The sequence below is a fragment of the Rhinatrema bivittatum genome, chromosome 15, assembly GCF_901001135.1.
Source record: "Rhinatrema bivittatum chromosome 15, aRhiBiv1.1, whole genome shotgun sequence".
NCBI classification, from domain to species: Eukaryota; Metazoa; Chordata; class Amphibia; order Gymnophiona; family Rhinatrematidae; genus Rhinatrema; species Rhinatrema bivittatum.
Window position 1 is genome coordinate 71,397,886 of NC_042629.1, and position 26,556 is coordinate 71,424,441.

At 45.1% G+C, this 26,556-nt stretch overlaps 1 protein-coding gene across 2 annotated transcripts in view; it reads right to left on the reverse strand.

Annotated features, from left to right (window-relative positions):
• Positions 1-26,556, reverse strand: part of ARHGEF16 (Rho guanine nucleotide exchange factor 16) — a 69,733-nt gene that overhangs the window by 13,002 nt on the left and 30,175 nt on the right. For both annotated transcript variants that reach the window (XM_029578150.1, XM_029578151.1), the window contains exons 5-13: positions 22,976-23,032; positions 22,317-22,477; positions 15,077-15,229; positions 11,871-12,000; positions 9,290-9,364; positions 8,706-8,798; positions 5,908-6,059; positions 2,799-3,008; positions 160-236 (exon numbers count right to left, since the gene is read on the reverse strand). In XM_029578150.1, the coding sequence (XP_029434010.1) occupies positions 160-236; positions 2,799-3,008; positions 5,908-6,059; positions 8,706-8,798; positions 9,290-9,364; positions 11,871-12,000; positions 15,077-15,229; positions 22,317-22,477; positions 22,976-23,032 (1,108 nt within the window). The remainder of the gene's footprint in view (positions 1-159; positions 237-2,798; positions 3,009-5,907; positions 6,060-8,705; positions 8,799-9,289; positions 9,365-11,870; positions 12,001-15,076; positions 15,230-22,316; positions 22,478-22,975; positions 23,033-26,556) is intronic.

The window sequence follows — 26,556 nt, forward strand, 5'->3', positions numbered from 1 at the left end:
CTGGCTTTGCTCTATCCTGTCTACAAATAAAAGCACAATTCAAGGTTATGGGACTGGCTCCCCAGCACTTAAGCAGAAAACCCTTCTCCCTTTAGAGTCACACGGTAACTAACCTGTGGCAAAGTGCAGCTCGAGGGACTTAAAATGAGCTCTCTTTACCTTCTTTGTTAGCTCTCTCATCTTTTTTCGCTTCCTCTTTTTCTTCCAGTGCAGTAATCCAACGAGCTCTATCACTCCTGGAAAAAACAAAAGACATCAAACCAAACTATAATCCTGAGGTTTCTCTGCTTTACGTCTAATCCAGAATTTGTTCATCTTGGCTGTGCAAATAGTGTTTGAACCTTTCCAAGTTGATTTTATTTTTGTGACCCTGCAAATTATCCAAAGAGAATCCGCTGCCTGTAGCATGGATTCCACCCCCAGGGAATGGAGCATCTTCTTTAAAGCAGCCGTTTTGTTTAAGCTCAGGGCACATTAAACTCTGCATATGCTGCCAATGGAATGGCAATTTTTCCAAAGGGAATCTGCAAACCAGTGACCCGGAGGTTGTGGTTAAGAATAGAATTACTGGACATATGGATAAATGTACCTTAACGGGGCGGAGACGACCTGGATCCAGGAAAGGGAAATTGTGCCTTACCAATCTGTTAAGAGTTCTTTGAAGGTGTACATAACCGCGTGGATAATGGAAAACTGGTCAACATGGAGGGTGATTTTCTAACCGGCCACACTGAGACAAAGATCACGCCTACTTTACTGTTCATCTGCAGGCTTTGCAACTGCTCTTAAACTCCACATTCTTGCATCCCGCATCTTCCAGTCCATAATGTTCAGTGTGATTCACAAACATCCATCCATCAAGTAAACACAAATACTGCATATAAACACAACTCATAACACACATACAAATAAAGGAGGTCATTTTAAAAAGGATTTACATGCATAAAGTAAATGCACTTTACCCGTGCAGGTGGGCTTTTGAAAATTGTTACTGTATATGCCATTGAATTGTCCATACATTTTACCCATTTTAAAATTGCTATAATAGCATTTTACATCTCTAACTCCTTTTAAAATTACCACCAAAATGAAGAGAACCAAAAAAGCTGAGTCTTTCCCTGAGTTGCGCTGGTAAAATATTTCATCATGAAAGCGAGCTCTAGAGCTTGGCGTACATTTGCTTTGAAACTTGCCCTGGATATAACATGCATAGGGTCACCTGCATCGGTTTTTCTGATTATAGAATTTTGCAGGAAAAGGACGTGAAGGTTTGAAAATGCAACCTAAACAGCCCCCGGGAATGCGTGCAGTGGCCTGCCACACTGATTTATCTGCCCTGAGGGAGGGCAAGGTTTACCCATGGAAATCACGCTGAAAACGGTCCTTGCACTGTGCCTGATAAAGTCCCTCATGAGCCATGGGAAAGGAGCTGCAAACAGAGGGTTAAGATACACAATCAGCCCCAGAGATCTGTACTGGGACCAGTGCTCTTTACTAGTGACTTGGAAAAGGGAGCAGGGAGTAAGGTGATCAGACTTGGAGATGACACTAACTTTACTTGGAATAAACCTGAACTTGAGCACTTTGCAGATTGTCCTATAATGCATTGTAGGTGGGCCACGGAAAATATCATCGGTGTCTAGCTCAGGGATTCAAGTGCATTTTTATTTGGAGAATTATTATTAGAAGCATTGCACAAATTTAAAACAAACTATATAGTAAGCCAGATGCTTTGATGTTTTTTTTTTAAAGTGGGAGTTTAAAAAATCACTTTGGAACCCAGATGAATGGGTTCTGTATCCAGAAAAAAACCCCATTAAGATGTCAACTAATTCCACAGCTGAATACCCACTGCTGAATCCCCACAGTGAGGTGGCGTGCAGGAAAACCAAGGATCTGCGCATTGTAAGACGCCCCATCTGTGCAAATGATTGTTATCTGCGGAAGGCTTACTCTAAATTTTCACAGCAAGAGCGCTAACGATTTCCAAAATGCTAATTTATAGTTTATGGGACCTTCATTCCACACTCTTGCTTGGCTACAGCTGGCGTACCTGGGAACTTCTGAGTTGTGGTCACCCTGAGATTGCTGTTGATTAGCAGAGGGTGGGGAGCAGGAAGGAATGGAATAATATGTATCAGCTTTCTCTCTTCAACCACCCTCCATCCACACTTTCTTTTTCTCCCACTCATCACCATCACCTGTCTCCCTCCCAGCATACTTCCCCTTTATCTCTCCCGGAGCCCAGCGCTCTCTTTGCGCCCTTCCCCTCTACGTCTCAGCTCCATGACTTATGCATCCATCATATTGCAGGCTCTCTCCAGTTTCTCCCCCCATGCTGTTTGCAATGTCTACTCCAGGCTTGCCCCACTTCTCCTGCTCTCTGCAGGCTCACTGAGGCAGGGGAGTGCCTGAGCTGAATTCAGAGACCCCAAGACCCTGCAATTGATGCAAATTCCCTGAGTCTCAGGGTGAAATCCTAAGAGTTCCCAAGTATGACTATTGGTCATCCCATTTATTGGGGAAACTGCTGCTTTACATGTGATTTTTCATGAAACCAAATGCAAGGTACTTTTCTCCCCAAGTTACTTATCTGTAGCAGGAGTTCTTTCCTAAATTGTTCACGAACTGAGCAGAGCACGTGAAGTGGAGCGAATCCCCAGCAAATAACGTCACCGGTCCTGAGCACCTGTGTTCTAGGAATCAGGCCACTTTTCAAGTCCTCTTCCCCATCCCCAGTCACCCCCCAAAATAAGGAATAACCAACTTTTTGCATCATATTTGGAACTAACACTTACAGAGAATCTGCAGCCAGCACAATCTGATCCGGCCTCCCTTCGCTGTTCCTTCTCATGGTCACTTGGAACAGATAAGGTCCACTTGGGCTGCGGCTGGTACCACTTGTTCCTGGTTTGCCAGGGGGAGACAACTGAGGGTCATTGTTCTCAATCTTGTCTACCGCCAGCTGATCCATCATGGCGTAATCCATGACCATATAGCTTTCTTCACTACGAATGAAATGTGTATTTGCAATACCATCAGTGATGGGCACGGGAGAAATTAGAAGCACTAAAAATTAATTTTTCAAGCATTGTTTTATCTTAAAATACCAAGCACCAGCCAGAGACTGTTTGTCGAGTTCACCATTGACTTCCCTTGTAAAATTTGTGGCTTACCATTAAATTTCCAGTAGTTTTATATGGCTGCCATTGTTTACTATACAAACACAAAATATGAGATCCATATTCAGCAGCGCAGGGAGTGGGAATTTACTCAGGTAACTTTAGAGAAAAAATTCAGCGGGGCTTCTCCTAAAAACTTGGATAACATGAGGCCACAGTTTTCTCTAGGAAGACTTAGCCTGCGTAAGTTTAGCTGGATGGTGCTCTCTTTTTTTTTTTTTTTTTTTATTTCAATCATTTTTATTATTGAAGCTTAGAAAAAGATAAGAATCAACAGTGTAAACCATCATAATACACAAACATAATGCAACCGCTCTGAAGACTAATATCCTATAAACATAGAATCGTAAATCCTCCACGCTTCAATAGAAGTTTATGAAAATAAAGCAAATTCTCCCCCCCCCCCCCCCCCCCCCCCCAGCTTCATGGGTATAATCATTGCCTGATAGTGAACATGAAGGTAAGATAAATAGAAATAGTTAGGGCATGCATAAAGACCAGAGTACAAAAGCATTCAGGTTCAGAAGATACAGTATGCAATCACCATCCATTACTAGCGCAAAAAATACTCCTGCAGCGGGGGAAAAATATAAGCCCTGGGTCCCTACTCGTGAAATCGCTTATTGAATCAATGCTGTTCAGTCAGCCAAGACTGGTACGGCCCCCAAATTTTGAGGAAGGATGGGAGGCTATCATGATGCACCGCTGTTAGGCGAGCAAGTTGGTAAGTATGATATAGTTGTGTTTGGACCTCAGGTAGGCTAGGTACTGAAGTCCCCTTCCAATGTTGAGCCAAAGCCAAGCGAGCGGTGATGAAAACTTGTTGTAGAAAGCGCTGCTCATGTTTGTGGACAGTTTCCAGCGGGAGACTTAAAAGAACATGCCAGGGTTGTACCGGGAGAGGCGCATGCAGGACGGTGGAAGCCCAGGTGATTAGCAGCTGCCAGTAGGAAATAACCGCTGGACATTTCCACCAGATGTGGTAATAGGTTCCCACCGCACCGCAGCTCCTCCAGCAACAGTCTGGAATAGCAGGAATCATGTGATGGAGCTTATCAGGGGAATAATGCCACCGGTATGGATGGTGCTCTCTTGCTACTACCCAGGTGAAATTAAGCCCCATCTCTGCAATGACCCCCCACTCTAACTCTGGATAAAATTTAACTGGTGAAATATTCAACACAAGATTTTTGTCCCAATAACTAAAGAGTTACCCAGGCAAACCCCTTGAAATATAGACCACTCTATTTTTACTTTTCTTCCAGCAAACAGCAGCTATTGTAATTAAAAAAAAAAAAAAAAAAGAAGACAATAATATGGCTCTGGAGGCTTGCTTACCTCAGCAAAAAGGCAGGATAGACCAATTATAATTAATATGAATAACTGCACTGGCAAGAACTGGACAAACATGACAATTTTAGAAAAAAATTAAAGATGTATTTTAACATTTTTATAATCCACCTCCCCAGTCCATTCCTTCAGACTGCCCAAAATGGTGTAAAATAAAAATATCAAAATATCATAATAAAATACATAACCAATAAAAAAAATCCACAACAATAATAATCATCATAAAATCATAACCTAAATCAAAAGCTCAATGTAAAATACTACAAGCTTAACCCAAAATGTTACAATGTTTCACTGTAAAACAAGAAGTCTACATCGATAGGCTCCTCTGTTACCCTGTAAACTGGTGTGATATGTCCGATGAACATCGGCATAGAAAAAAGAAACAAATAAATAGATAACCACCAGATGCCACAAGCAGCATCCGACCTCATGACGCTGACCCCATGAAACAATGAATGCTGTGGTAGTAATCTCTCACTGACAGTTTATATAAAAGGTCAGTATTCAGAAAGCATAGGTTCTAAACCATGCTGGTGTTTGTCCAGAGAACAATTTTTCAAAGCCACGTAAGTGGATCAGTAGCGATTTACCCATGTAAATTGCCTTTCACTGCTCCATGGACTTATAGTCACATTTGGGGAGACAGAGAAAATTCCACCCCCCACAAAAAGTCAGTGAAAAAGAAACTGCTGAAAATTATCTTGGGGGAGGTTCTCATAGCAACTAGCAGAAAGCAGAATAAAGCACCGTTTTTAAGGAAGCTTTTGTATAATATGTATCGGCTGATTTTAATGTTTAATTATTTGCATTTATAACTATTGTTTTTGTCTTATGTTTTTATGACTGTTCTATTGTAATCTGCTCTGGATGACTTGTATAGACATAGCGGAATACACATTTTTAAAATAAAATAAAATTAATTAACTTAAAAAGATAATAGTTGAAGAAGGGATCTGTGTGGCCAAAACAAAATGTAAAAAATTAATTTGTTTATTTCATTTTCAATAGAGTAGCAATCAGCACAGGCCCTATCCCTGGGCCCTTCCCCCTTTGTGCTGAAGGGCAAGGACCCTCCCAGGCTTTTCCCTATCTCACCAAGTCCCAGCCTCAGAACTGTCTTACTCCATCCATACAGATGTTCACACAAGGCAGGAGCAATCTCCAGTCCCTTCGGACTTGCAGATTCGGTATTTAAAAATGGCACCCGATACTGGCACCAGGCGGCAAACCCCTAACTTGTGTTGGCCCAACAGGTGGTTTCACAGCCTGTAAAGATTCATGCTTTCTCCCAGAACAATGCGGCTACTCAGCTGCGAGTAAAACATTTCAGGCATGGCCTCCGCCCATGCATAAACCACACAGTATTTCCTACCTTTTCTTTTTGGTTCGGATCAGGACATCATTAAACAGGAAGAGGTAGCTGCTTGGTCGCCCGAAACCTTTGCGAAAGATCCCGGATTCTTCTACCAGCTGGAGCTCCCCTCGCTTTTTCAGCCAGCGAGATGAGGAGGTCAAGGGAAATGGCTGAGGGCAAATAGAAAGCAGACACTCAAGTTTTGTTATTTTTCTTAAATGTGCAATCGGAGGGGGGGGGGGGCCTGCGAGATTATATATTTTGGGGTTTCAGCCACCCCATCTGTATTGGTAAATAGGTTTGGAAAACTGCATACAAAGACGATGTACCTGAGCTTCTGACAACACTCAGCTCCCCTTTTGAGATGACACAGAATATGGTCAAGGTGAGTAGCATAGCGGGGGGGGGGGGGGTTTCAAAGGGTTTGGACGAGTTCCTGGAGGAGAAGTCCATAAAATGTTATTAAGCAGGGAGTGAAGAACCAGAAATGGATCTAGTCTTTGGGATCTGCCAGGCACTTCCTAGAGATCCAGGCTGGCCACTGTCAACAGACAGGATACTGGGCTCGATGGACTTTCAGTCTGACTCAGGATGGGATATTTTGTGTTTTTATGACAGAAAATCATTTTGTACTATTCACAGTTCTGGCAGGCACACCCTAATGTGAATGAGTGGGAAGAGGGATTTGCCCACAGGCACAAACAGCCAGTTCCCCACTTACCCTCCACACGTTTAATTTGTATTCAAGCCATCTGAGATTCTTTGAGAAGGTGCTTAGGTTGTTTCCTGTAAACTGCTCTGTGATGTGGTCATTTTGATTTAGACATTTCTAAAATGACTTGACATCTTTAAACCACTGCAACGGCTTCATTGTATATAGGGTCTCTGGGTACTTCATTTGACTCCCAGATGTTGACGCCATTGGTATTCTTGTTAAATAAAGTTCTTTCTAGACCATCTTAAACAATCAGGGTCATGGGACATAAAGAACATTCACTCTGCCTCGCCAAGTCAGACTGAAGGTCCCGTCCGGGTCACAAATTACCCGGCAGATCCAGCTCTCAAGGATCAGCAATGGCTAATAATGGGGATAACTTTTAAAAGGTTTTACGCGTGTAAATGAACTTTAACCCTGTAAGCGGGCTTTTGAAAATTGCTCCAATATGTGCCCTTGAATTGTCCGTAGGATATTCACGTGTAAGAGCACTTTCCTTGTATAAGTGGCTTTGTAAAATTGCTGTGCCAGTTTGTTGCTTTAAAATCACCTCCTCCAGGAACTTCTCCAAACCCCTTTGCTAAATTGGCTTTGGAATTTTTTTTTTATTTAATACCTTGCCTTTTCCTTAGGGAATAGCCACTGCTATTAATTGCATCAGTAGCATGGGATCTTCTTAGTGTTTGGGTAATTGCCAGGTTCTTGTGGCCTGGTTTTTGGCCTCTGTTGGAAACAGGATGCTGGGCTTGATGGACCCTTGGTCTGTCCCAGCATGGCAATTTCTTATGTTCTTATGTCCAAATCTAAGCTGAAGGCGAGGTCCAGTTCAGGTACTGGACAGGGGTACTGCTTTCTGGGGAGGAGAAGGAGTTTCCAGACTCCTATAAACAGCAGAGAACCGAACTGTGAATCATAACAAAGACTCGACAACCAAAGTCAGTGCCTCGCCATAAAGGAGCCACAGAGGACCGGGAAGAGAGTTTCCGTTTCCCTGCCGCAAGCAACTCTGAAATATGAATACAGAGCCCTCAACCCCTTCCCCTCCAAAAATTGGGAGTTTAGTTATTTGACTTCTCGATGTCTTTTCGCCAGAGGTGGCAAATGTTTGTAGAAAAAACTTAAGGCGTCAAACAAAATTCTTAGGATCCAAGGGAAACATTTCTTTAAATAAAGGGTGAAAAGCTGTAGCGTTTTGTTTTTTTTTTTTGCTTAATTTTCATTTGACGGCATTGCTTTTCCCTTCTCTTCCCCCTCCCACTTTGCTTCTGGCCCCAACGAGCCACTGCGTCTCTTTCCAGCAGTAGACAGACCCTGCGTTTTAGGCACGCAGGTGAGCTGGCATCTGGGTTTATTCCCGCTCTGCTCTTAGCACCAAACCCCAAGTGCTGGAAATGGAATCCGTTCCGGTGAGAGACGATTAGTGCAGGGCTGGGGCCGGATCTGATCAATACCTTGCAGAACAGAAACATCAGAATATCCCGGTAGAGAGGTTGTGGTTATTAAGGCTGATGAAACCCAGATGGATGTGCACAAGGGGCACACAGATGTGAATGACTCTACGGTGCTGGTATCCGCTGCTAATGAGCAAGTTGTGAATACAAATAAAAAACATACTTTCAGATGTCTGCGAATGCCAGAAGTCTGATTAGTCCGACTGGAAAGCTATAACATATGGCATTATATGGGGACATAGACAAAACAGGTGGAAGAAAGATAAACAAGCACTATTCACTCCCAGCCTGTGAAGCACTATTCACTCCCAGCCTATTCACTCCCAGCCTGTGAAGCCTGTGAAGCGTTTTCAGAAACAAAATACAAGAAAAACCATAAAAACATAGTTACACATTTTTTCCCCATACATGCACCCTGCACGGGGCTCTGATGAGACCCAGCGTCAGTGGCACCTTAGTTTACTCAGATTTAGGATGGCGGAAGTGCAGGACTAGGAGAAAGTGTCATAAAATGTAGACTGCCACATTTCCTCTGGAAGCATAAGGGGGGAATCGAAATGATGTTTCTTTAAACCAAGCACAAATGTACATCTTACAGTGAGATTTGCTGCTGTTGGGTAACTGAGATGCATCTGCACAAACATTCCTACCTTGATTTTTCCAAAATCTAGTTGCGTCTGCAAAGTGTACATCAGTTCTGTCCTCTCCATGGTCCGAGCCCCTTCGTTGCACTGCTTCACCAGCTAATGAAATGAATTTGACGAGTTAGACCTCCCAGTTTATCCCAGATAGACACAGCAGAACAGAAACCAAAACAGATTTGAGTTGAGTCCAAAGCAATCGGATGAGTTGACAGAGAGGGCTTGAAATTAGCCCTGTAAAATCAGCTGCTTTGGGGAGCTGGTTTCGTCTGGTTTATGCACCGTACTATGAACCAGCAGAACGTGCTCAGCGTCACCATATCACTTACACTCAATCAGGCTTGCATGCCCTCTCTCTGTTAAAACCTTCTCCGTAACCACTTTATGTGGAAACGGGACGCGTCTGCTTCGGCCTTTTCACCAGTCCTTGACCTACACTCAAACAGACCCACCCCACTAACTCTCTGCCATGTTACGGGACTGCAGCTCAGCCTTCAAACTTAACCAAGAAATGAACTTCATCTGAAAGATGTGTGCGCTCTTTCCTGAAAAAACCGCCAGACCCATCTTATCCCTGGATGGCATTGCCTGACCTTGCTGATGGCCTTCAGGGCTCTTGTCGCCGCTTCGTGCTCGGGCAGGTTGCTGTTGGTTTTCTGGCAGATCGTCTACAGGGACAGAGTCGGCAATGAAGAATTAAGGCTTCCGTTACCAAAAAGACATCACGGGCACTCAATCTGATCATTCTGATACAAGGATGTCAAGGAGACCCCCAGCTCTCGTGCTCTCCAAATCTGAAATGCTGCCTACAGGACTAAAGTATAACATACACCACCAGCAGAAGGAGAAAATAACTGTGCGGCCTGCACCTTTTCAGATTTGCTCAGAAAATAATTATCTGGCCTTTAGAAAACAGTAACTAAGGCTTGGCTTTCAGGCAAGCCTTTGTCCATTCAAATTGTGTTCAGACACTAGTTTGTACTGTGTATTTTTCCAGTATAAAAACATTAATTTCCTTGCCCCATCTATTTTTAATATTAATATTTTGTGTCTGTTTCATGTCTGATGGTGGTATGTGTTTATTACAATGAATCTTGTGTATATTTTGGATCAGATGAGAGTCTGTTATATTCCATTTGCCATAATTAACTCTCTTATATAATTCTGTACCGGTTGGCTTGTGCACTGCCGTTTGTTTATGTTTATTCGGTATTTGGTTGTTTCTCATGTTGAATGCAGAGTGGAAAGGTCATAAATCAATAAAATCTAAGGAAAGAAGAGTTATTTTTACATGGTTCTCCCCTTTAACCCAGGGTGGAAAACTCCGACCCCAAAGGCCTGAGATGGATTTGTTTTGGAGTCGTCCGTAATAAAAATATTGATCACATGCATTTCAGTTTGGCTGAAAAAGAAACCCATCAATAGTGCATGAAAGCAGGTTCCTGCTCTAACCCCTTATCAGAAAACTTTTTATTTAAAAAATCTTATATTCTGCTTCTTTCAATGACATGAATTCTGTGCAGATTGCAAAAATATACTTACATAAAACACATTCAAAATAGCAAAACAAATAGAATATAAAATAAAAACTTAATTAAACACATGAGGCCCTATCTTCAAAGTTACACAAAAAGAGATCTGAATTATAATTTGGGATGATTTCAATAGTATTTATGGCTATGTATTCAATATTTCTGGAGCAAAAAATTTTATTTGAAATTTTATTGTGAAATTTAACAGATTAAAAAAATAAATAAATACATGTGAACTTTGCCCCTCTGAGAGTGCACACAGAGGTGGTGTGGCAACACAGTCACTTATTTGAGGTGGCGAAGTGGAGATGCTTTATCAAGTTAGGAGAATTTTCACCAAAACATCCACTCTGTCAAAGCCTCCAGCCTCTGCCATTACTATTGTGTGTGTCACAGTGACCCAGCAATTGCGAGACAGGACCCCTCTAATTTACAGAAGCAGAACTGTACTTGCACTTCTAGCCCTACCTGCACCTGGTGCGCGGAGTATTATTGAATCTATCATTTCGTGTAGTGCAGAATCTATTTAAACATTACAAGAAGAAGTCCAGGCTTTCAGGGGTCAGCAGTGCAGGAAATCAGGAGACAGCAGTGAAAGAAAGAGATCATTTCAAGGGGATGGCTGCACACCACCATGCACTTCACCTGGGGTCGATTCCCGGGCTAGGACGAGGAGAAACAGAAGGAAGAAATCACAGCCCTGGCAAAACAGATGCTTAATGGCCAGATTTGGGCTCCACAATAGCTGGGTTCCAGAGGGAGCTGCAGTTCCTGTGGTGATGGCCGGGCTGAGGGGGGGGGGGGGGGGGGGAGATATAAAAATAGTTGTGAATGAAGGGTTCCCGGCTCGGTAGCTCCTAAGAGGCTCAGGAAGGAGCAGGGGAAATTGCCAGGCCCAAAAAAACCCCCAAAAAAGAGATTCCCAGTGAAAGTGTCTCATGCAGAATGGAGGACAATGTTCCTCCTACTACAGGAAAGCTGAGAATCTCATATCAAAATGTCAGCACTAAAGAACCCCTGACGAATGCTGCGGCGTCCGTGGTCATTTGGAAGAATAAGGAAAACAAATACCTTAGCATACGGCACCTAAGTGACGACACCTGAAACCGAATGAACGCTTCCAGGCTGTCACCCACACTTTCCATGGCCTACGCGCGTAATATCCGGGGGATACGCACGTGGCCGGGCCTTGCGCGCGCCGAGCACATTTTAGAAATGGCCCGGCCACGTGCGTATCTCCCGGGACGTGCAGAAGGGCTAGGCCAGCGGCCATTAGGCCCTGTCCCAGGGAAGCGCGCGCCGGCAGCCGGAAGTTACCTCTGCTTTGGCGTGTACATGTTATGAAATAGCGGGGTCCCTGCGCTCTGGGAACTGCGGGCACCTGGGTTTTAAAGTCGACCCCTGTGTGAGCAGCAGCAGAATCTTCCCCTGCCCCATTACTCTCACTGGTGGTGTGGAGGGGCCGCTCACTCGGTCTTTGGCTGCCTGACAGAGACTGCCAGCTACAGCGCATGAGAGAGGTTCTGTACCTTTAAGTGTATTACGTGGCCCTGCAGTGTAAAGATAACCTGAGACACCCATGCCCAACCCCGAGCAGAATAAAATGCAAATGGGGAGGCAGTATTTACACAACCTTACTTACATCCATCAGCAGAGGTAGGCGCGTCACCCTTTGCATGGGCAGGATTAAGAAGGAGATCATGGGCAGCCCGCCGCACTCTGGACTCATTTCAATCTGTTTCAAGGTTTCCTTGAACGATGGGTTGCTGGCTCTGAAATCAAAACACACAATATGTGCCCATTAAGTCTTGCCAGCTTCCCGCAGTCTGGGAAGAAGCAGCGAGTTACTGGTCCTAAAATTCTAGGAACACTAAAGATGGACCTTCCAGTGCAGCTGGAGGACTATTTAACCAATTCATTTCTTCTAACCTTTCCACTGCAAATGTTAAGGCTGAGGTGTAAGAGCGAATGCACACTAAACTGAGCCAACAGCAGCTTGGCAGGAACTGGCTTAGCAAGATATGCAAATTCAAGTCACGGGACTGGGTGGCAAAGTTCATATTTCTCCATTACCCAGTTCCGCACAGGTCCCGTGCGTTTGCTCACTGCTGCGCTGCTCTGTAGAGGCCGTCACGTTGATCAACTGTAAAATGCATTAGTGCATTCAAAGAAACAATCTAAAGGCTAAACCCCATCAACTGCTTTCTGAAAAAACAGGGAGGAAAAGTACAGATCACAGAACAATAAAGGCCCGTTTGGAAGACAAGTCACAACACAGTTTACTATCCCAAGGAGATCAGAATCAAACTTTTCTAAAGGAAACATTTTCTTCGTAGAACGGGTGCTGGATGCATGGAATAGCCTCCCAGTGGTGCTGGAGGCCAGAACAGTAAAATAATTCATGGAAGCCGGGAATAAGCACAGAGGAACCTTAGCTAGATGGAAACAAAGCTTAACGCCAGATCTGTGGCTGCCGCAGCAGGGAAGACTCCTGGGCCTTGCTGTCCTTATCGGTCATATTCTGTATTTCTCTTATACCCGCATGGAATTCCCCAAAGAATTCTTCAACTCTAACTCCTTGGCAGCCCAAAAGTACAAAATGCAATTCCCAACCTCCTGACAGTCTTAAAAGCTATACACAACCCCACACAGAAGTTATCTGCCTCTGCCTATATTAGGCTATGTATATTGTATTTCTTTGTTTAACCCCATATATTTATTTCCAAGTTATTCTTCCTGTTCTCTGTAAGACATTTGCTTGTCACTGTTATTGTTCAAAATGTAAACCGAATTGATCAGTAATTCTGTTATTGGAAAGTCGGTATAGAAAAGTTCTAAATAAATAAAATAAATAAATAAATGGCTTTAGCTCATTGCTCACTGTGCCCTGCTGTACCATTTGCATTGGGTAGCACTTTGTATGGCCAGAGCCACATACAAATAAAAAAACAGGAGAACGGAATTTGTAATGTATGTCATATTCACTGTGTCTTACTGGGCCAATAAATAAATAACTTACATAGTGCAGATATTTTCTGGTGTCTGGAAGAGACATCGTTCCACAGCAAGACAGAATGCCTGAGCACAGCCTTGTGCACAGAGCACGGTGGGAACGCTGCCTGGGCCTTAAATTATAGTGTGGAGAGGCAAAGGTCTGTGCCCACAAAGTTTGACTTGCATGGGTTTCTTTGCTGTAATTAGATGGGTTTTTCCATTTCTTATGTTGCAGGAAAGTAACGGCCTGGGCGCAAGATGCAGCTATTTCCAAGCTGTGGAAGCAAACTGACTCGCAGGCTTTTTCAACACCTAAGCCCCAAAGTCCATGGGAAGCAGTCTGGACTCGGCCTGCCAGTAGGTGGCGCCTTCACCCATGCCGCACCTCAGCTCCTAAAATCCACCTCTTAGGGAAGGCTGGAAACCCCTTTTTTTTTTTTTTTATTTGTAAGATTTTATATTCAGTTATTTAGAAAAATTCCATCACAACGGTTTACAAAGTAACTAATTAAAATATACTCAAGTTGATCCAGGGGATGGTCTCAGCCATGAAAACGTTTTTTTCCCCTACCTGCAAAATATGTTTTAGAGCAAACCCGGGTGGGCAATGCCTCTCAAACTGGTATAGAGCAGAATGGGGCAGAAAGAATATGGGATTTTCCTTCACCGTCTTTCCTCTGAGCAGTAACACCTGCCATCAAACATTCTACAGATTTCTCTCCCTGCCAATGAATCGGCACAGATCTGGGTCCGACAGACACTGCCCTTCATGACCAAAGTGTCATACATACTACATTGTGTCTTTACAGCACTTCCTGTGCCCACACAGATCAGATAACAAAACTGCTAGCAAAAGCTGCCAGATGCATTTTTCCAAGGTACTAAATTGGAAAGCCTGCTAGGATCCATATTCCCGTCTTCTCCTGTGTAGTGATCATGTCTTATTCCTTAGGGCAAGAAGATTTAGCCAGCAATGCTGCAGGACTTGCACTGTGATGTTTTGCTATAACGAGAGCTTTGCTTTACTGAAATACATTGGAAAGAAATTCACTGTATAAGAGAATTCAGCTAAATCCCTTATTCTCATCATTTAACTACCATCTTTCTCACACTGAATCCTCTTCATCTATCGGGTCCCTCCACATTTGCCAAAAAATTGGTTTAAAGGTTTGGTTGCTCTCCACCAATATTGTCCAACAGAGATCCTGTTAGTTTAGTTCTGTACTAAATCTTTATTCTTTTAACTCTGTGAATCGCTTTGAGCTCTATCTAAATGGTATATGCTTTTTAAATTTAAAAAGCATTCAAATAGAAAGCCGAAAAACTGAATGCCACACCCATGACGGGGTTTTCTAAATCCATTCAACTCAAATTCTCAAGAGAATTATTAAATAGCCACTTAGTACATTCGGGAGTGGATTTTAAAAGGTGCGCGCGCTTCCTGGCACGCACACGTGGATGCGCCGATTTTATAACATGCGGGCGGCGCAAGCAGAGAGGGCATATTTTATAAGATTACGCACAGCGACGCAATCGGGCCTCCCCGAGTTCCCTCCCAGTCCGCTCCTATTAAGGAGGGAACTTCCCTACACCCCCTACCCATACTCCCTCTCTCTTCCCCTCTCCTCCCCACGGAGGTTGCATGCGTGGCTGGGCCCCTTTGAAAATGCACACGGCGCACGTAAGGCCCAGCCACGCGCATAACCCCCGTGTTATACGCATGTGGCCGATTTAACATTAATCCGTTATTATGGAGTTATTTATATCCAGAGTATTTCAACATCCAGGCATCATCAGTTTCAAAGCTTCACCTCACTGCTCCTGTAGACCCAACCTCCCAGTCCTGGTACTCACAGCAGCTTTTGGAGCGTCCTCTGCTGGTACATTTCATTGGAACAATAGATCACATAAGGTTTGAAGTGCTTAACTGCATGCTCTTCTACGATGTCACTAATGTCATGGATAATTGGGTTGTCTTTGTGTCTCTTCTCCAAGTCTTCAAAAAACCTGGGAGAGAAAGATACTAATTAGTGTTCGTAGAGCAATATTACCACACTGAAGGCATAACGACGATTAACCAGGATACACAAGACAGCTGCCTTTCCCTCTCATCTCGGGCTCTTCATGGCGAGACATGACCTTAGCTGGCTCATTCTTCAGGTCTGATTCGATAAAGAGTTAAAGTAAGCCCTTTGCCTCTTCTCTATAGAGAATCTTCATACAGTGTTTGCAAAGTGACTCTCTGTAATTACAAGCAGTTAATTCACAGATTTAGTAGTAAGAGAGGAGGGAAAATAATAAGAATGATTTTCCTTACAGAAGTATTGCTGGTTCCATACTAAGCACACAAAAAGAACCACCACCAATTTCACAGAGGGGAACTTATCTTATATAAATGTCATTGACAAATTTGCAAAAAACTGCCCGACGCAATATGCGTTTCATATGCTTCATCAGAGGCTGGCTCCACAGCAACAGTAACTTGCAAACCGGCGCGCACGGGCACACGTTCATGCGCACACGTTGGCCCGCGCCCAGGGACGAGTCATTTTATAACACACGCACATATAGCACAGGCACATGTTATAAAATAATCCGCCTGCAAACACGTGCGCCAAAGTTTCAGTGGATGCACGCATGTGTCCGCAAATCTCGCTTCTACCACGGAAACCGGGGGATTTTAAAAGGGGCGCGCACTGGCACCATTCCCAGTTTTACCAGTTCAACACTAGTTCGCCCAGTTAAGAGATATGTCCTCTAACCCCCCCCCTTAAAACCCCCGCAGATCTGCCTAGTTCTCTTTATTTATTTATTTAACTTGCACATCATCCACTGCAGAAGTCAAGTTATGCGGCAGGAGGCCTCAGAGTGCACCGGATCACATAAGTATTTTAACACTAATGGGGTTCTTAATAAGTCATTTCAGAGCCGCATTCTCATTAACGGCCAATTTTCTAAATGGCCATGCGTGCAAGTACCGGCATTTATGCACTTGGCCAGGCCCTTTTGAAAATGCGCCCGGCGCATCAAAGGCCCAGTGACCTGCGTCACTGCCAATATCCGCACAGGTGCCGAGCCCTGAAAAAGGGGCAAGCTGGGGGCGGTACGGAGGCAGCCAGGACGGCAAGGAAAACAGTTTTTAAAATTCTTTCAGTTAGGTAGGAGGTAGGGGGTCAGGGTGGAGAGAGGAAGGGAGGGAAGGTTAGGCAGGGGGGAGGAGGGAAGTTCCCTCCCAGTCTGCTCCTTAATTGGAGCGGACCGGGAGAGGCCCGATTGCGTAGCTGTGTGTAATTTGCTAAAATTCACCCCCCCCCCGCGTGCGCCACCCACACGTGTGCGCACAGCCCATGGATTTTATAACACGCGCACGCCAGCACACGCGTGTTATAAAATGGGCGCATCTATGTGCGCGTGCTTGGAACCGCACGCACATAGGGGTAGATTTTCAAAGGGTTACACGCGTAACCCTTTAAACCCCCCCCCCCCCTGCGTGCGCCGAGCCTATTTTGCGCACAAGCCCCGGGAAGCGCGTATGTCCTGGGGGCTTTGAAAAATGGGTGGGCGAGGGTCGGTCCTGAGTCCTCCGGCACAGCAGCCGTGCCGGAGGTTTGTGTGCTGGCAGCTGGCAGGCATAACTTAGACAACAAAGGCAGGGGGTGGCGGATACTAATCCGCAATAGAAATAAAATCTCTGCACCAGGGGGCAAATACTTGCCCTCCCCCAGGTTCTAAGTTACCTGCACGAGGCGAGATCTGGGATGCCAGCAGCAGGCCTGGTTTTCAGGATAGCCACAATGAACATGCAGGAGATAGATCTGCACGCAGTGGAGGCAGTGCCTGCAGATCTCACTGTGCTTATGCTGAAAACCAGGCCTCTTTGTGGCCTTGCCCACCCCTCTGACCTGCCGAAGGGCTTTAAATGTTTCCGTTGTTCCTGCTTTGCTGTTTTGGGCGGGAGCTCTGGCTGTAGCGTGTGCTAATGGCTGGGTTCAGCTTTCTCTCCCCAGGGGGGGCTGAGATTCTGGGAATGTGCTAATGCAGTTCTGCAGTCCCGCTCTCCTTTGCCTAGAGATGGTTTCCCACGGACCTTTGCCTGGCCTCAAACAAAAAAACCCCCCACACAAAAGCAGACAACTTAACCCTTGTCAAAGTTCTTCTAACGGAGAGACATCGGAGCAAGACAAGAAGGGAAGAGAGAGCGCGGGCCTGATGGAGGGGCCTACGAGCGAGACCTCGCTATCTCGGAGAATGGGGTGGGAAAGGGACTTCAAGCTCCCGTAGGCATCCGTACCCGAGCAGGAAATCCCCTCAACACGAAACCCACACACGTGGGGCCGATGCAATACAGCCAAGCGCACCGTGTAACCCGCACTCCGACACGGGTTAAACAGGCGCTGATCCAGCTCCTGATGCAATAGGGGGACTAGCACCTACTTCACCCGCGTCTAACGCGGAGTGAATGCGATAGCGCTCATCACACGCAAATGCATGTAAATAAGGCTATTACTCGTTCACTCCTCATGCAAAAAAAAAGGTTTGCCTCTCAGACGCACATTTTGCGCTCGGCTATTAACGCCTGCCTGGAGGTGTTAATAAGGCATTAATAGCCGAGCGCAGGTAAAAGAAGTACAGAAAAGCAGAGAAAACAGATTTTCTGTACTTTTTTAAAACCTCGGCAGACCGCCGAGTAATGAAGCCCGACGCCGGTAAACTCGGCGTCCGGCCGTCTGCCAGTAACGAAAACGGACGCCGAAACTCGGCAGACGGCCGGTTATGAAAACTGGCGCAGAGTTTCCCGGCGGCGGGCTTCATAACTCGGTGGGTCTGCCGAGGTTTTTTTGCGACCCTAGCGCCTCCTTGCTAGCGCGACCCCCTAGTCTGGGTATAGCATGGAGCCCCCCCTTGCGGACGCCATGCGTGCATTAGGAAAGCGGGCGCCGACTTTTCAGCGCCCGCTTTCCGCGCTATTTATTGCATCGGCCCCACAGTGCACAGCCATGTGTGCAGCCCCATGAAGCGTCATCGTGCACCCTGCACGCGTTCGCTCATTTGTCCTGTGAACACGGGTGGCAAAAAAACAGGAATTCTTTGGAGCTGCAGGCTCGAAACAGTTAACTTGTTTTTGGGGGGGGGGGGGGGGTGTTCCCCATTGCCTTAATTTTTATCACCAAAGTGGGTGCCCTTTCTTATCAGGCAAAGCTTAAGGCTGGGTGGCAAACTTTACTGCTCCTGGAATGCAAACACGGAAAATCCCTCCTCCTAATAAAGGGCCGAGCCCTTTCTGTACTGCACTCAACATTCCTGGAAACTGTAACTTCAATTGCTTTGCACTGTTTAATTACTGTAAATGGCTCTTTGGCTATGAAATGAAATAAAAACTGAAACTGGCTGAATTAGAACAACTTTTCTTTGTAATTAAAAATCCCCCCCCCCCCCCCCCAAAACATTAGCTGGTTTCCAGGATGCACAGGCTCGCTCCTCGTCCTGCAGAATGAAGCCGGCCAGGTCCTGCACGAGCCCGGCCCTGGAGCCTGCGGTCACATGGCTGCACACTCCATGCCTGAGCCCTGCGGGCGGATTAATAAACCTACAGCCAGAAAGCAAGAAAAAAAGAGGCAGAACAAGTTTCTCTCCCCAGCCTTCCTCCTCCCCCACCCTGCCGTGTGCCGTACTTCTCTCTCTGCTGAGGTCTGGATAGCTAGAATAGATGTTATCCTTTGAAAAAGAAAGGTAACACTATGACACACTGCAAGGTATCAGGGGGTCATTTCCACTCTCCCCTCGCACCCTCTCCGAGAGCTCCCTTCAGAAATGTTTCTGCCAGACGGGGAACGTGCCAGGTGCACGCAGGGAGCACTGGCGCCATCCCTCGTCCCCTGCACTGCGGCGGAGGGGCTGGGAAGCCTGAAAGGGTTTTTCTCTGCCGAAGCCCTTAAAGTGCCATTTCAGCTTGACCGGTTGGGTGAGCTTTGCCAGGTCTGACCGCCACCCCCTGCTCTCAGCCATGGCCTTATACGTGACCAAGATAAGAACATAACTTTCAAATAACCAGCTCTTTCCTCTGTCATAGGGGCTGCACCTGCCCAGAGACCTGCGCTGGGATCATGCAGCTTCCCAACAGGCTGAGCAGGGATGTCGGTGGTTCAGGGAGGGCTTATTTCATGTTCAAATGCCTCTTTTTAAGCTTTTTCTCTCGTACAGGCCAATACAGTACGGTGCTCTCCACCGAGCGCACTGTTAGCCCCCGTTTGGCCGCACGTTTTCGATGCGCTATCTTTACCCCTTATACAGTAAGGGGTAATAGCGCGTGGAAACCACGCGGCCAACCCCCCCCCCCCCTCCCCTCCCCGAAACTAATAGCACTCATCACATGCAAATGCATGTTGCTGGCCCTATTAGCTATTCACCCGCAATACAGAAAGCAAAATACTTTCAGAAATTAACGCCTGCCCAAAGGCTGGCGTTAACCGTTGACGGCACCGGGTAAGTGTACAGGAAAGCAGACAGAACTGCTTTCCTGTACACCTTCTGACTTAATATCATAGTGAGATTAAGTCAGAGGCCCCAAAAAAAAAAAAAAAAACATCTCCTGAGAAAAAAAAAAATCTGCCCGTGGGTTGGAAGACGGACGCTCAATGTCCGTTTTCCGAACCTGTGACTGTCAGTGGTTTCGACAACCGACGCTGGTAAAATTAAGCGTCGGCTGTCAAACCCGCTGACAGCCGCCGCTTCTGCCAATAAGGAGGCGCTAGGGACGCACTAGTGACCCTAGCGCCTCCTTATTAGCGCGGGCTCTAATTTGAATAGAAAATCGCGAGGCCAGGAGAGGGGCCTGGGAGCGCCGGCTCTCCCGCGCAGTTCACTGTATGGGCCTGATAGTTCTATAATTTATTATCCTTTTGTTTTGGGAGCACAGAATGAAGCAAGAGCCAGAAAAGGGAAGCCTTCTTTGAACTTCTAAAGCAAAGCATCTCCCTCCCCAGGCCCCCTGCAAGCACCTGTATCCCTCTGCCTCTTCCTGAGCTATCAGAGTACAAATCTTCCTTTGCCACAGCCGAGCTCGCTCTGTCTCTGGGAGCATGATTCATCGGGACTCCATTAGCCGCGGGGCTCTCTGCCAAGCACAGGCTTGCCTTCCCGCCATGCGCGGAAGGAGAGGGGTGAACTTTAACTCCTTCTCTCTGCCTCTGCCCGAGAGATACTTTGCACTGCACAACAAACTGAGGGAGAAGCAAGGATCTTCTCTGGACTTCTCCTGTCATAATTCTTGCTTCTGCGTTTCAAGAATATGATTAGGCTTTATGGGCCAGTGGCAAGTGCTCTGCACGGCCCTGCAGAAGGCACTGGTTTAATTCCTGGGCCCAGCTTCTGCCCCCCCTGACTTAATGTTCACAGCCCCTGGAGGAGAGTGGGCATCTCAGGCCTCGCTGCCTAGACTCGGGAGTTCACGCATACCGGATTCGAGCAGGAACCACAGCTTGTGGATCCCGGCCGCAGATGGTCACTGGGATGGGTTGACTAAGTGGGGGATTATAATATTTGTCACCTCCCCCTTCCCAGGGTAGTTGCAAATAAAGGCTCATGTCATAGAGCAACAGTGGCCACTTCCAACTGAGATGAGGAAGGAAAAAAATAAAATAAAATACTTTGAAAAGGAGGTTAATTCCTAGGAGAAATTTCTAGGCTGTGGAACATGGCCAGTATGGGACAAACAAAATTATGCAAATACAGATGAAGAGATTAGGACACAAACTATTACACTGTACGGAGAGCATTGGTTGGCTCCCATTTGGTTAATGCTGATAAAAGAGGAACGATGCCCAACTACTGCTTCTACAAAACCTCAGCAGACGCTATAAATCTGTCACCACTGATCCCTCCCTCAGGAATATTGGAATGGCTGCAGAGTCTCGCAGATGGAATATTGTTTGGGAGGGGCGGCGGCGGAGGAGCAATCAAAATTGGCCTCTTCTGCAACCTCCCCCCCCCCTCAAAAAAACAAAGACCACCTTCAGAATTAATCCAACAAAAGACAAAATCTTGTCAAACCAACTGTTATAAAATTCACATACATCAACACACGGGCTACAACGAGGAACGACGACTTCAGCGTTGGTGCAAAAACAAAAAACAAGTTATTCAGAAAGGTGAGACGACCAAGGAGTAAGAGCTTAAGTTATGCCATGCCAAGCCTCTCTCCTACCACTCATAAAACCCCTGGATTCCTCCATGACCTTTCCTCTGATCTTGGCATTGCCTCCCATCACTGGTCCCAGTGCAACTTACAATACAGAGATGCCAGCACTCAACCTTTTCATTTTTACTCATAGATAATAATTACATCAGTAGAAACCCTAACACACAATATACACCATGTGTAATGTATACCCACACCCTCCCACTACAAAACGGACTAATACAAACACCCAAACCCAACTGGAATCCTAGCTTCAACGGCCATCTGCCGTCTTCATCAGGGGAAAGGGTGCACAATTACAAAACAGCCTATCCTTCCATAAATATAGCTTGAATTAACAGACCACATTATCCCATTCAGATCTAGATGTTCCTTAAACTGCCAATATTCCCAGCTCTGTTAGCTATCCACAAGCACACCCTTATTCAGCTCAGTACTTCTTGAAGATTAGCACTTGCATTGACCAGTTATGATTTTATCCACTTCTCATCGTTTACACCAAAGATTTTATATCACTGAACAATCAGCTCTCTTATCAAAGAGCACTGCGAACATCAGGTAATTGCAAAGTTTTATTGTTCAAAATCAGGTTTTCTAACGCGGCCACCCTTCAAAATCTTTGGTGTAAACGATGAGAAGCGGATATACTGTAGCAGATTCCCAGTGCAACTTAACCATCTCTTGTAGAGTCACGCAGCTCTGGGCTGCTTTTGGGTCTCCTTTTGGCTGTTTTTCAATAGAGAGATTCCCTTTTTCGCTCAAAGGTCTCAAAAAACCTAATTAGAATTCCAAAATAGTAAAAGATGTTTATGGCGCTTGAAGTCTAAGGAACGCTAATTGACATTTTCCAGCCGGCCTACCACTGATGGTAGTGCTGCTTTGGGGAGAACCAGTTACCTCTCGCTGGCCTCCAGGATGTCGCCAACATTGGAGAAGAGGTGATGGTGCTCCGTCACAGTCATGATCTGCTTTAGCTCCTCTGATTTTTTGAAAAGACGAAAGAGAATCCCTAGGCTGTGCTGGTAGGAATATTCTGAGGTGATTATTTCAAAGATGGCCTGAATAATAACAGAGAAAAGTAAAGTAATCATGCATTTCACCAGACATTTAGCTGCAAACATACTGTACACAGTGCAGATTGATCATCCAAATTTTACTAGGGCCAATTTAAAAAAATAAATAAATACTAGGTGTTTCCATTGTAGTGGCCTAATTCATACATAATCATAATGCATTATGTATATATAAATATACATTCAATCCATTGTATATAAGAGATTAGTCCCTACAATCCAAGAATCAACGTAGCTGGAAGCAAACTAAGTTGACTTTTTAGCTTCTATTAAGACCTGCTTTTCACATTTGCTTTCTTATATATGTAGACTTATTGTATTTCACTCTTACTGTAAAGAGCTCTGCTGGCACCTACTCAATCCCTGGACGGTGTCCCGACTGCATGAACATCGTTCATCCAGCAATAAGTGCTGCCAGTTAACCCTCAGCCTTTTAATAAAAGCAGAATATACGGCACATCTCACCGCAGGGACTGCCATTACCTCTTGCCTCTTGCGTTCTTCAGGCGCTAACCTGTCAAGGATACCAGTCTCCTGCACCTAAAAGAAGAAAAATAAAGTATCAGGAGTCACAAATCTTTATTAGCTGTATCTTGTCCAATGCATTCTGTGAGGCCAGGATTCCAAAAAAAATTATCCAGCTAAAGTTAAGCAGATAAGTTATAAGGAACCTGCAGCCAGATCAACATCCAACTGAACAGTCTCGAATAAAGTTATCCAGCTTGTACGCATCCAGATAATTTAGGAACCTAACCAGGTCTGTTTGAATATAGCAGTTAGGACGTGGCCCCTATTGCACTACCAAAATGTATTTCCTTTTGCAATTCTGGGGGGGGGGAAAAGACAGTGAAGAGGAGACTGGCAGGCATGTTGGGAAGAGTTGGGGGAAATTCTTTCGCCATATTAGAAAGAGGGTACAAAATCCTGTTTCAATGGTATTACATCCCAGATAAATGAAAGAGAGAAGGGTGGAAGGAGGCAGGGCAATTGTTGGCGTGAAGTGGAAATAGAGGAACTATTTACCATATTTGGTGGACAGATTCTTTCTTGCTATATTACTTTCCAGATATTTGCTTGCCACTGGAGATCTGCTTCCATCCCCTCTGCTGATTGACTGATGGTGATTGCTTTGGCAAGTGTATACAATGGAGTATACAACCTTTCAATTGTGGGATTTATATCTTCTTAATGTACCAAAATATGGGAGCCTTTTCATTGCAAAATTACTCCTCTATTATCTGTGGATTAGCTGGACTGAGTGTAGTATGGGGTACTAAAGGAGCATTGGACATAGTTTTTTTTATTAATTAGATAGCAATTTAAACAAATCTGCTTTTGGGATTTAAATATTCCAGAGCACATCTCTGTACAAGTACTTGGCTTGCATATAGGTACAGTTTATTCTCTTTATTGATATCCATTTTTATCACAGGTGAAACCTTGAACTTTCTATCTGTTGTCTTGTTTTATCTGTTTTCAAAAACGGTGCTGGAAAGCATTTTATACAATAAACATTTTTGAAAAAAAAAAAAAAAAAGATAAAATAAAAAAAACCGAGCAGGCCTGACCCCAGTGAGACTAATGTGGGGCCTGCTGGCTTGATCGCGCCCAGAGACTGTGCAAACGATAAATGGTCTATGATGCGAGGGGCAACTCTAGGCCTTGAGTGCCAGAAACAGATTTGGTTTTCAGGATACGCACAATGAACATGCATGAGATATTTTTTGCACACAATGGAGGCTGTGATTAGAGAAATCTCTCATGCATATTCATTGACAGTAGTTGCTGACTCCTGATCTGTAGGGCCCATTGCTGCCCCCGTGCACCAGCGGTTTGTCCACAAACTTACCTTCACCACCCTCCTCCCACCACCAGCCCACCCGATATCTCCGAAAACCCTCTGTGCTGCCAGGATCACAGTACACAGGTACCAACCCTGGCCGCTCTCCCAGTGCTGGTTGTAAGTGAAGGACTATTGGCACCTGCACACCAGATCCCTTCTGTGAGCTCAGTTAGGGACAAGTTCTAACTGGACTGGGAGCAGCTTAGGTGTGGAGGAAGCTGAGGCGGGCAAAATAGAGGGAAGGAGCACTGCTGACCGCTCATTGCTAGTTCATTTTTGCCTGGTTTCCATTAATCTCCTCCTTCAGTTTTATAATTTATCAGATCAATGCAATCTCCACACACACACACACACACACAGTTTTGATTTATTATAACGTCTTTCATCCAAACTGGATCCTGCTCGGCTTTACAATTAAAATATTTCACAAACATACAACACAGAGATTGTTTGGTCTGGCAGCACATTCTGCTGCCAAGACTAAATGAAAGGTATTAATTAACAGAAAAGAGCCACTTGGCCCAACCAGCCTGCCCAGTAGCTAACCTGTCTTCTGTGTCATCCCAGACCGAATCCCTCCTTCACCCTTATCACTGTCTTTGCATCCATCCCAAGCTCGTTTGAAATCTGGCAGGGTTTTGGTTAACACGATTCCATGTACATAGGAAAGAAGACCTTCCTCACACATCCTTTCTAAGGAAGATTTCAATGAGGATCAAATGAACAAGGTTTTCATCATCTCTGGTAGGGGGGGTGGACACGTGTGGCTTGCCCAGTGTCACAGTGTGAACTGTAGGGGGAAGCCTTCAACGTACGTCTTGAATCTCTTGTGCTGTAATCACTAAATCACTCCTCCTCTCATCCACCTCTCTAAATTATAATTAGTGAGATGGCGTGGCTCATGGAATCTCTCTTACTCGTCACGTGCTGCCACGTAGTATTACCACAAAGGCAGGTCCATTAGTGGCAAAGGAATGGTGATGGACGTTTAGTATAGCGATGGCTTCTCTTTCCCAGCCACGCCTCATAGACTCAGACTGAACAGGTAAAGGACACAGAGAGACCCCAAGGAGATACAAGGTGGCTTTTAAATGATAACTGGTCTACTATTGTCTATGCCACATCTTGCAGCAGAAGCTAACACGTCTTATATCCAGTTCTCTTGGAGAAAGTGAAGGAACCATCTCACTAAAATACAAAACATTACTGTGTTGTAGCAAACGGGTCCGATATGGAGATTCATAGGTTTTGATGTAGAAATTACCAATGGGCAGTTCAACATGTTTACAAAACCAGCTCAGAAGGGCCATATCAACAGCTGACCCTCCACTAACTTTCCCTAAAAGAAGTCTGAAATGCATTTCCTTTGGAACTGGAAAGGCACTCGAGGTAAACTGTATTACTGCAGTCTGCAGAAGCAAGGGTTGTCATGTTCTTCTTTTACAAGGCAGTAACACACTCAAGGGTCAAAAATAGTAATTAAAAAAAAAAAACTTTTGATGCAAGCAAATGAGCGTTTACCCATACAAAATGGCTCCCACTCCTAGTGTGGATAAAAAGTAGTGCTCGTGGGAAAAAAGTGCAAAGGGAAAAGTAAGTACATGGGGTAAGTACATGGGGTGGCTGCATTTTCTAATCCCCATGCAGACTGTCTGGCTTGGACTTGTACCCCCAATGTGTGCTACCCATATTTTCAGAGGCGAGGTCTATGGAATTTCAAAATTGTCCCCTTATCGTCCTGGTCAAAGAGTTAGGGCCACATTTTATGGGTATAAGCTACATGATGAAAAGATGCAATTTTAAAACAGTGCACCTGCTGGAAAACAAAATATTCCAGAGAAATAATCATGCATGCAAAACCTTGCATCTTTCCTAAGGTTCTTTTGGGCAAAATGTCAAAATTCTGAGAAAGGGACCTAGAGTGCAAGTCCATCATCATCTTTGGATTATTCTTGTGTTGGTTAAATCAGAGGTATTAGGTAACCCAACACTCAGAGGGCAAATGGTTTAAGGGAATGCAGTGGCTTTCATTTGATGGCCAGTAACTGAGGAATCTGCTTCCCAACCCTATCTAAAGCTGTACCTCAGACACTTGCCACGCTCCAATAAACTAAAGGATACAACTAGCCAAGGGATGTCCTCCTCAATAGCCTTTTATGTCAACGTCATGTGGTCAACCCAGGAGCCTTCTGATCACGTGACTAAAATCGAGCCTGGATTT